Below are 11,684 nucleotides of genomic sequence, written 5' to 3' on the forward strand. Positions count from 1 at the left end.
TAACAAAATGACAGACTTAATTATTCTAGTTCTACATGTGATGCAACAGATATCTACATGTGAGAAGACAACTCAATCTTTCTTTTGAAGAACAAATACATAAACACACAGACAAAGAGACACAGATGTGTTTGGCTGAAGAGTCTTGAATGTTGCATCTCAGGCCCAATGGATAAACCTAACTTTCAGTAGCAGAACTTCAAGTGGAAGAACTGAGTCATTACTGTAGTTTTATGACAGAAATGTTTGTTTTGTGATAGAAATGTTTGTTTTCATTTCTTTGTGGAGAGAACTTATTTAGTAAATACATGTAAACATATAGTTGCACCTACTCCAGTGCATCTAAAGCAAAGATTTAGTGACTATTCAGATGATGGTGCTACAACTGGTGAAGTAATTAACCTTGAAAATGAATCTCTAAAAGTCTGAGACAATCATTAAGCTGCTTGTTGCCCTGCTCTAAAGTATTCTAAAAGTCTCACCTTTTATGTGGATATGACTATAACTAAGTTGAAAGACAAGAGCCCTTTCTCATAATCCAGTTAGCACCATTCAGCAGTCCTATGAATAATGGAGTGAGAGAACAGAATGGGGAAAGAAAACTCCTACCATTTCCCAAGTCTACGGATATAAAAATATTCCTCTAAATATATAGACTGTGAGCTCCTTGAGAACGATGACTGTGAACTCCTTGAGAACGGTGACAAACAGTAGGTACTCAATAAAGGTTGGTTGGTCAAATGAATAAGTGCTACTTAGGGTGCTCATTCACTCCCACAATGTCTATAGATAGGGTTTCAAGGAAGCCACTCGATATAATTAGTAGAATGGTTTAGAGAATTCCCTTTTCCCCAGACAGACAGATATCATAAAAATTGGGTTGATCTACCTCATTACTCTTGCTTTGAGATAATGTCAGGCTATCATTGGTCAGTTCCTCATCATCAGCACTGTTTCTGCTAAGAACTTTACTCTTCTTTTTCTTGCAACCCCCTTCACTGGCAGGGCTGCTATGATCTTCATCATTGCCTTCATCATTCTCATCCTCATCACTCCCACTTCCCTCATCTTCATCATCCTCATTGTCTCCATCACTTCCTTCTTTGTGAGATGCAGATCTCCCCTTTCTCTTTACTACAGTAGGTCGCCAGTCATTGTCATCTTCACTGTCATAGTCATCCATGTCATTCAGTTCTTCCATGGATACAAAATCCAAAAGGGGTCGATTTCGACGAAGGTTCCACTTTTTCGGCTCACTGACTTGTTCCTCTGTAGCTGTTGTTGTAGTGGGGACTGAAGGAGATGTGTTAACAGCAGGAGGACTCGTGGCTGGTGAGGGGGCAGCAGCAGAAGCAGCCACAGTATCAGATACTGTTGCTTTTTCTTTCTCCTTCTCTCTCTCCTTCTCTTTCTCTTTCTCTTTTTCTTTTTCCTTCTCTTTTTCCTTTTCTTTTTCCTTTTTCTTTCTAGGTCTTTCTCCATTTTCTTCTTCTTCCTTCTTTTCCATTTTAACCAACTGTTTTTCTGATGACAGTATTTCTTCCTCTGCAGAATTTTTCAGTTGTTCTTCTTTTACTTTGATGTCTTCATTCAGTTCTTCTTCTAAAACATTTTCTTCAGAATCACTACAGGAACCTTCTCCACTGTCCTTTGAGGGGTCTTCACTTCCATTACCACTCCCTTCAGAATCTGTTGAAAATATGAGAAAAAAAAACCACACATATGTATATACATACACACACACACACACAACGTTGACACAAATGAAACCACCAAAATCTGTGAGTAACTTGCAAAACAATATAAACAAATTTAAGTCAAAGGATGGTAGACATTACTAACCTGATTAAATAATAAATCGATGAAGTTGGTGTAATGGTTTTAGTTCAATATAGTACTAATGAAGGTGAATATATGTAACTCTAAATTAAAATATGCTTTAAAAAGAGGAGCACTGCTTTGTCATAATACATGCTATATATGGTACCCTAGAAGTTTTTTATAAGTAAAAATCATTCTTTTTAAATTGGGCACTTGATTTGGATTTTAATTCAATAACAGAATACACACCAAATTTTTCTTCCCTTGTATCTTCCTTTCATAAACTTTATGGACTTAAAAGCACTGAGTCACAATCAGAACAAGAAAATCCTGGCCCAGAAAGCTTTATCATTTCATGCTTTACCCACAAAAATTAAACATAGATATTTATGTTGGTCACCTTGTATCATATCCCTAATATAGCAATCAATTTTAGAAGCACCAAAGACACAGATGAGAAGAGATAATAGCAATGGCACAGAAAATGGAAGTTGTAAGAGAAATTATCAATTTTCCTGTTTGTTAGGATACTTATTAGGATATCAATAAAAGGGTCACCTCAACATACAAAAATTCTAGGCAGTAACTGCTATATCCCCTAGATTGAAAGAAAGTAATGATTTTTTTAAAAACGAGCCATCTTGGAAATGAGCATCCACAATAATCACTGAGAAAATAGGCTAAGGACATTACAGAGTTCACATAGGACTATAAGCCTTCTAGCAAGTTCCTTCCGCTCTTGCCTAGCACAGCCAAGGCTCTCTTAACCCAGTCCTACTCAGTAACCTAATCATCTTTATGCCTAATCAAATAAATAAAAGTCTAAAACTCTGGGGAGAGGGACAAGAAGGAGGAGAAAAAAAGGAGGAAGTGGGAAACAAACCAGTCATAGTCAGGTCATGGTCAACACCAATAGTAAAATCTGTAGGGTGATGAATATTTTGCACGCATAACCAAGAAAAGGGTTATAATAAATGATAAAAAAAAAAGTCTATGATTCCACACCATTTTACTTTCTGTTAACCAGCCTTAGCTGGTATTATTAATTGGGCATTAAATATAAAAGAAAGTTGTCTACAATTAGACCTGGTATTTAAATAGCTCAAAAATCCTTTACAAATGGCTGATTTAAAAATATCCTGCTAGTTTAGGCACATTTTTTTAAAAAAAGACTAACATTTGGCAGATGTCGACTGATCTTATAAAATCATTGTCCATCTGTACATTATCATGCAGGTATCCGTAGCTTATTCAGGACTGTTGTGAAAAAACACTCTCATCCTAAACAATCTTGCATAAATTTCTGCAGTAAAATGTACAAATATTTATAAGTATGACCAACAAACATTACAAATAAACTCCTATCAGCACCAGTCAGGTTTTATCATCAAATAACCTTGTGCCAAACTTAGAACATATCTGGATTTGTTAGCTCCTTGGATTTCAGAAAGTGTATGGGTCCAATATCACTCACATAAAAGGTGACTTCTTTCAGTCTAATAGCCCTACAAATCATTAAGAAAATTTTGATTTTTTTAATACCACTCACAACAATTAAATCTAACCTACCAAGAAAAACTACTTCTGGTAAAAAAAAAATAATAATTTCTAGATATTTTTAGGTAAAGGTCTATTAAACAATAAATACAGTTGACTAAACACTTCTAAGGCAAAAAAGAATCTTTGTGCACAGTGACTAAAGAAAGGAGGAACACCTTGCAAACAATGTCATAATTAAGAGAGATGGGAGATGGAGAAATGGTACTTTTCTTCTGGACTCAGCTTCTAGAATCCTTTTTAGAATTACCTAAGAAGTACTCCTAATTACTTTACCAATAAAAACATAACAATACAGAAGTAAGATTAACTGTAGCACAAATGTGGGTACTGGATCAAAACTGAGAGGAATCCAACTGCGCTATTAGTAAATTTTACAAACATCAAGAATTTTTAAATTTTGTTTTGGTAGTTATTGCCAATACAAATCAGTTAATTAATTTTCAAAGTAGAAGGAAATTTAATTGTTTTTATTTTATAATCATGCCTGAATAGACAGCAAATCTTAAAAGATTTAAGTGTTTAACATTGTTAACATATCATTAGAAAACTGTGAGATTCTTCCACAAATCCTAATCCTCTGGCTTATCCAACACTTCCTTCTCCAAATATAACATACTAGCCATACTCCTCACAGGCATCAGGAATATGCCAAATTTTATTTCCCTTTGATCTCTGAAAAATAGCTTCATCTAATTAGTCATCACTTCTTTTTGGTACATGTGCACTTGAGGGATGGAGATAAAAATATTTAGCTTAAGCACAGCTCGGTAATAATGGCCGTGAGAAATTAGGAGTCCTCGGTTATCTATATTTTTGTAGGCTGCGAAGAAAAATTTCCTATCACTAAGAATGCAAAATTAGACTCTGCCATATTCCAAATCTATCACTCTTATACCCTTAAAAGAAAAAAAACAACAGACTAGAGAAATAATTTAAGTACTTCAAATATAGCTAATCTTAGGCATGAGGACCAGTGAATTCTAAGTCTGTACGAAAAATTTTTATACTAGAAAAAAATATTTAAAATTGAATCCCTTACCTTCTATTCAGTTAAACAATAGGTAACCTTTCTCACACACACACTATATCAAAATCTCTCCAATCAATAGCTATTTCAACTTATAGAAAGTTAAAGAGTTTTTTTAGTCACAGAATTAAAATACCAACCTTCAAGAATCCCTTCACAATATTCAATGCTTAAGTTCTCTCCATCATAAATACCAAACAATAAAACCAAAAACAAAACAAAATCAAAAAAATAAAACAGTATCATTTAAACCAGAGTTTTATGTTAGCTTTGCAGTATAAAGAATCACCTCGGCTCATCAAATCTGATTATTCAATTATTCTGGTCATTGCTGTAGCCCAACAGTGATTAGTATTATAACTATACACAATAGACAATAGACAGATCACCATGCTATTGGTTCTTCAGTTAGCATCCTGTGACCATTTTGACAAACCCTGTATAGCAGGGGTGTCAAACTCATTTTCACCGGGGGCCACATCAGCCTTGCAGTTGCCCTCAAAGGGCCTAATGTAATTTTAGGACTGTATACATGTAACTACTCCTTAACAGTAAAGGGAGAGCTCGGTGCTGTCGCAGGGTAGAAACAAGGTGGAGGGCCTTCTGTTTGCCACCTGTGCTGTATAGCTCTATTTTAAAAGCCAATCAGTCAACACAACTCACCCTCTAGTTCCAACTTGGACAGTTTTGTGCCACAGTGGACACGTGGCAGTGTCTAGAGACAATGGTTGCCATGAAAGGACAAGGGTTGGAGGGTGCTGGGTAGGAAAGAAGCTACTGGCGTTTAATAAGGAGAAAACAGGGATACTAAAGAACATCCTACAATACAGGACAAGTCTCCACAACAAAGAATTATCCAACAAGAAATGTCAGTAGTGCTGAGATTAAGAAACCACGGTCTAGCAAACAAGGCCTCAATGTAACCTCATTCTACTTCCCCAGGCTCATCTCTTCCATTCTTTTGTTTAGTCATGATCTAGGACTAATAAACAACATTTTCTAGCCTCTACACTTTAAACAACATTTCCCCACCAAGATTTCATTTTCTACTTTAACTCCTATGTCCTCAATGAAATCTCCTAAAATCAATCCGATCTAAAGTAGTCCCGTATCCTTTGAAAGACCGTGAACTCTGTAAGTGATCAATTATGGTTTATATCATCTATCCACTATTTCACCTAATTATTCTAATGTTATCACTATTTCTTTGTGAATTCACCAGAACATCCAGAAGTGCCTTTAAGCAAAACTACAGAGTGTCAATAAACATATCTCAGTCCACTTAAAGTCAGGTTAAGCACAAATAATACCAAAGCAAAGTCTCAGCCTAAATCTTCCAGTTAAATTATTTTCTGACAATTTCACCTAATTAACCTAACTATGACTAAGGACATAAAGTTAACCATCTTACTTTGGCCAGAGGGTTGGGGGACACAGCACTGCTATTTTGTCTTATTTAATAAAAGTAATATATGTACTTTTCTTCAAAAAGATTCCATTTATACAGCAGATTACTAAATATAATCTATCCTAGACCTAATCCTAGGTCTAAGTCTCAAATATAACCACTTTAACTAGGCCAAACCATGAAATTGCCAATATTGGACAGTTTCATATCTTAAAAAAACTGGTAATTTCATATGGTTTCGTCTAACATTCCCACACATGGTTTTTCTGATGGTTATCACCATAAACCTAATATACTTCTATACCATTTTAGCACTTATTAATTTTTAAGTTTATTTATTGACTCTTCTTAGTCAAAAGTGAGAAATTTAGCTCTACCTTCACATTAGAGATAAAAGATAATCTATTTTCAGTTCATAATTTTGTAATTGCAGAGGTTTATAATTATTTTTTAATGTTTATATATTGATTTTAGAAAGAGAGGAAAGGAGAGACAGACAGAGACAGAGACAGAGACAGAGAAACATCAATTTGCTGTTCCACTTATTTATGCATGTATTGGTCGACTCTTCTATGTGCCATGACCAGGGATCAAACCTGTACCCTTGGCATACGGGGACGATGCTCCAACCAACTGAACTACCTGGCCAGGGCAAGACTTATGATTATTAACCTGCCAATTTTTTGGCAGATAATTTTTGAGTGATATTCATCCTTTTCGATTTTACCATCTGAGGAATACATGAATAAAACTATGTTTACCTACAAGGGTCTTAAATATAACCTTTGTCTATAGAATGGTCTATATTTATTCTTAAAACCCAACAGAAATATGAAGTTTCGTGTCAGAATTTCAGATTTCGAAGTAAAGATCAGAAGAAACTGATGCACAGAATTCAGATAAAAATTGCAGCCAATCAAGCTAAGCACTTTAACATTAAGTTCCAAGGAAGTCAGTAATTCATTCATCTCTAGAAAGAAGCTATGATCAACAAATTGTTACCTACTATATTTCCACTTTCAATTTAACCTCCCATTCATAAGTAGGCTTGGGATTCCGCAATGTTAACATGTCTGAAAACCAGTGATGAATCTAATGTCTTATTTCATGTAAGAGTCCACTATCTCAGGCAGAGAAAAGATTCAAACAGGAATAATCACTGGTTACCTAGAATAAGCCGACATCTCAGCTATGTGAGACACCAATGCACCTTAACCAAGAGCAGAAAATAACATTCCATTTCTACTGACTATGAACTATTTTAAAGAAAATCATTTTCTACTGAACTTTCATTTACAATAACATCAAGAACTACACAGATAAACTTTGACTTGGGGTCACAAATCCAATAACCCCAGAGGCCAGGAAAGTAAATTACAAGTACAGCCAACTAGGTACTATGACAAAACAGAACAGAAAGTATATAGATTTTTAGTACCTTTAGATTTTTTTAAATAAAATTAAGAGCTAACATAACTCATCCTACCACTTACCACAAATAATAGATAATTCCCATTAACTCTGATTGAGATTTAACAAAGTCAGGAATCTCTATTCAGCTTGATACCATATATTATTTTGAGAAAGTAGTTTGTACCATTAAATTGTTTTAACTCTTCTAAAAGTGATACCTGTGAATGACTCCATCTCAATAAGCAAAAAGAAAAAAAAAATCTACAAAATCAGAATTTATTGCCACAAAACTAATTACACAATACCTAAAGAAATTAAGTTTTGGAGTTTTTCACAGATAGGTATTCAAGTAAGTCATAATTTCTGAGACTCAGCTATTTTTGTCACACTTTACAATCTGGATCATAATAAACCAAAACAACATAAAGAATATTCTTCTCTGCCAAGGTTTCACCAAGAGAACTAAAGTATGTTTGGGTTTTACACCTTGCCCTTCCCATTCTTTCTCTTCTTTGGAAGTACCAAGCGTCAGTGAATCAACTAAATGGAAGATAGAAAGAGCAGCAAAGGTTAAAAAAAGCAATCAAGATAAACATTTTGATTACTGGGAGTGACCTCAATTAGTCATCACAACACCCAAGTAGTTTCAGTTTGAGATTATATCCTATCTCTTTTCAGGATCTAAGTAGAGAAAAGATGGTAAATTTTGGAATCAAAAGATATGGATTAGATCTATTAGGGCTTGAGTGACCTCATGCAAGTTCTTTAAACTCAATTCCTCTGTCATATGTAAAATAACATCTCCTTCACTAGATTACATTAAAAACTAAATGAGATTACAGAAACAGAAGTTCTCAGTAAACCACAAGCGAATTCTGATTGCTGGTGCTCTTAAATGTAATAATAAAAACACAACCTAACTTCATCCCTTCCTATCATCCCTAGCAGGGAAAAGAAAGAGAAAGGAAGGCAGGCCAGCAAGGAGAGAGATATGACTAAATATAGAAAATTCTATGGAAGAGTATTTTTAAACTGTTAAAGGGATGAAACTGGAAGGGCTTTCATTTTTCACTTTATTTAAATTTCCACTCAAAACGGGCAGAATTATAAGTAATTTGTATTGTTCATGTGCACCTTAGTATTTTTTATATAAAACATCTTAACATAATTGGGTCCATTTCTCAGATTCCTGCAATTAAAACTTTAGACGTATCTCTCTATATATGAGTTACAGTGAACAGAAGATACAAAGTACACCATACTTTTCTATATTTTCCAGTTTTGTACGATGTGATATATGACCTTTTTAAAAAATCCATTGTTTTTGAAAATCACAAAATATGGAGCAAGCATGCATGCTTTACATCTCGGAGATTTTTGAAAGGTCCAATCCACAAGGTCTAGCAGCTACTAGGAAGCACCCCTTTTTTTCCTTTGGTCAGCTGTATTCTGGTAAGGGAGCTAATACACAAAATGTAAAACTCCCCTTGAGAGTGCCAAGTGATCTAGAAAGAGAAGAACCCTGCTCACGAGCAGTTCATGACTCACATTACTGTCAGGACATTACTCTACCCAGTGATATCTGTCAATTTCCCCTCCATCCATGAAACAAGCAGAAATATATTTTCAAGCAAAGAATAGAGAAAATGTTTTTGCATCTTTGGAATAAGTCCTCTGCCTGCTCATTATCTAAGTATCAACAGAAACAGAGGTAACGACAGTACCTAGTGATAGGATCTTAGGGAAAAGTGGGAAATCAAATGGACAAAATAAGTGACATTTATGTGCTTTAAACTTTAAGTTGGCATTTTAATCAAAACCAATTCTTAAAAAAAGTCTAAAAATAAACCCAACTCCAGAAATCTGAGAAAGGGAAAAGAGAAACATTTACCTGAGGCATCTCCAACTTTAAAATCACTGTCATCTGAACTATCATAATCGAGAGCTTCTAGCAGAGAAGCTGCCAAAGGCTTCACCTGCCTCCTCTTGGAGCTGCGATCCACTGTTGAAGGAGGGAAAAAATACAGCGTCATTCAAAATCACACCAAGCACAGGAGAGAGCTGTGGTGCTGAAGGAAGGTACAAAAGGACCTCGTGCAGAGAAGCTTTATCTAATTCACTTCTAAGCAAAAGGTGTTGGGGAAGGTTGGGGTGGGAACGCGGGCTCGCGAGGGCCGGGCCGCAAGGTGGGCAGCTCCAGCCTCTAGGTGATGCGAAGGTGAACCCAGGGTGGCTGAAATCGAAGCTGACCCTCTTGCACACCTTGTGCTGTTTCGGTGACTTGCTCGTAATCCCTCATTTAAACACCGTGACAATCAACAGAAAGAAAACGCAAAGTCCAAAGAATAAAAGAAGTCGCGATCATTCCCGCGGACTGTGAAGGGTGAGTCCACGGAGCGACCCAACCCCCGCCCTGGTGTCCCACCGGCCCTGACTTCTTGAAGAGCTGAAACGGTTCTTTCTCCCCGCGCCTCCGACACTTACTAAGGAATCCGTGAGGTGGTCGTTTGGAGAACTAGAGAGAGGCTGCGAGAGCCCAGGCAGCGCAGAGGTCGGGGACTGAGACCGCGGAAACAGATCGGAAAGATGCTACTTAAAATCGGCGGTGCCGCCGAGCGGATCGGGGCATCCCAGGTGCACCCCTGCAGTCCCCGCCCGCACCCCACCCCCCGGCCCGCCCCCCAGTCTTCTCCGAGCTGGCCCGGCCTCTCGCGCCCCCTTCCCACGGAGCTCCCCGGGCACCACTCCCCGGGCACCGGCGCCCTCCGCTCCAGGCAGCGTGGCCAACCCGGCAGGCCTGGAGAGTTAATATCCCCCGTTAAAACTGTAAGGGGAAAAAAAGAAAAGAAAGAAAAACTTTATTAGCCTGCACCAAAAGCAACAGGAAAAAAAAATTGCACAGTCCCAGGCCGATTGCTGAGACAATAGGGAAAGCAGCGACCCGGATACAGCTCGGAGGGAAGGAAGTGAAAACACGAGGCAGAGCAGGGCCCCAAGTGCAGCAGCAGCCGAGAGCGCCTGCGCCGGGGCTCGCAGCCGCTCTCCCTCCCGGAGAGGAAACGGAGTGAGCCGAAAGGGAACCGACAGCGAGCCGAGACGGAGCAGAGACCCAGCCGATCGCAGTCGACTAGTACCGGAAGGAACCGAGAACCTTCCCAGACCCCGCGTGGCTCCGCCCACAAATCCCTGAGGCTCCACCTTCGATTCAAATCTCGGGGGAGGGGCGGAGCCCGGTTTGGTTTCTGGTTTTAAGTATTCACTCAGAGTACATTTTACGTAAAAGGACATTTGCTAACTTAAGTCACTGTCAAAAAAACATAAGTAATACGACCTCTTCTGCTGCTCCTTCCGTAAATTGCATCCTTTAAAATATCTAGGTACCTGGGAAATTTTTTAATTCTGGAAGTGGGTAATGTAAGAATAGCATTAGACCTTGTTTGATGCCTACTTTGATAAGTACAACTCTAACAGAGAAAATCATTCATTTAATTATATTAACTATTGTTTCAATGATTGTAGTGTGGAGAGACATTTCCACATAAAATATACATAGTATTTTTATATACTATGAAAATGATAATACACCTAGCAGAAAATATTCCATTTTACAAATATGTTGTGCATTAACGGAAGATGGGTGTCCACAGGAATGTGAAATAGTGCCTTGCATCCACTTAGACAATTATTAAAATGAGTTTTTAAACTCACAACAACAGGACAGTATGTACAACCACACATGGCAGTCTTCTGTCAACAGATGGCTGGATGGTCCTTGGAGCTAATTCAATACCAGTAGGAATCTCCAGTTTGGGGTACAGTGAAGAATGAAACTTTATTCAGTGCATACAGCTCAACCGTGATATAGTGTGGCAGTGGAACAACTCAACAGTGTACAGCTCAATAATGAAGCAGCATAGCATGGCTGGGAGGCAACACCTGAGACCAGACCCCTCTCTGCTCCCGGTCTGCTCCCCTCTGCTCCAGTGAGACATCTTTGGTGTTTCATCTTGAGCCAGGGAAATAGTCTTCAGTCTTTCCTGGAAATAGAAAGTGCACTTTTGGAGCCAGAGGGCAGCTGACTTCTATAGACAGAAGTCCTTCCCCTGAGGCTTTTGCAAATGAGGACTCCAAATCTCCCCAGTTTAATTGGTCCAAAAATCACTCTCCTGATGTGTCAAAATAGAGCTTCTCTGATTGCTCAGTGAAGATTCTGATGGTGTTATAGCTGTGCAGCTCTGATAGGATGGGGAAAACTTCAGTCCCAGTGATTGAAATACTATTCCATGAACTCCTATATAAGGTCTGGCTTATGTGGCAGGAACACAGTACAGGGAGGCAATTCAGTGCAGGCTTCTCCCTGAAGTGTGGTTTGCGTGAGCCCACTATGTAGAAATGGATGCTTGACTCTGCCTTCACATTTGAGTCCAGTTAGCCACCCGGAGGCTTTTTCTGTGG

At 38.0% G+C, this 11,684-nt stretch overlaps 1 protein-coding gene across 9 annotated transcripts in view; it reads right to left on the reverse strand.

Moving 5' to 3' along the window:
• The window catches only part of PHF14 (PHD finger protein 14), a 183,221-nt gene extending 172,926 nt beyond the window's left edge, over window positions 1-10,295 (reverse strand). For 5 of the 9 annotated variants that reach the window (XM_036010572.1, XM_036010573.1, XM_036010571.1 and 2 more), the window contains exons 1-3: window positions 9,714-10,295; window positions 9,121-9,231; window positions 890-1,689 (exon numbers count right to left, since the gene is read on the reverse strand). In XM_036010572.1, the coding sequence (XP_035866465.1) occupies window positions 890-1,689; window positions 9,121-9,231; window position 9,714 (912 nt within the window). In that variant the 5' untranslated portion in view covers window positions 9,715-10,295. The remainder of the gene's footprint in view (window positions 1-889; window positions 1,690-9,120; window positions 9,232-9,713) is intronic. The other 4 variants (XR_004899612.1, XM_036010574.1, XM_036010575.1 and 1 more) reach the window with 1 other exon arrangement.
• Between the last annotated feature and the right edge of the window lie 1,389 nt (window positions 10,296-11,684).

Source organism: Phyllostomus discolor, chromosome 10, assembly GCF_004126475.2.
Source record: "Phyllostomus discolor isolate MPI-MPIP mPhyDis1 chromosome 10, mPhyDis1.pri.v3, whole genome shotgun sequence".
Classification (NCBI taxonomy): Eukaryota; Metazoa; Chordata; class Mammalia; order Chiroptera; family Phyllostomidae; genus Phyllostomus; species Phyllostomus discolor.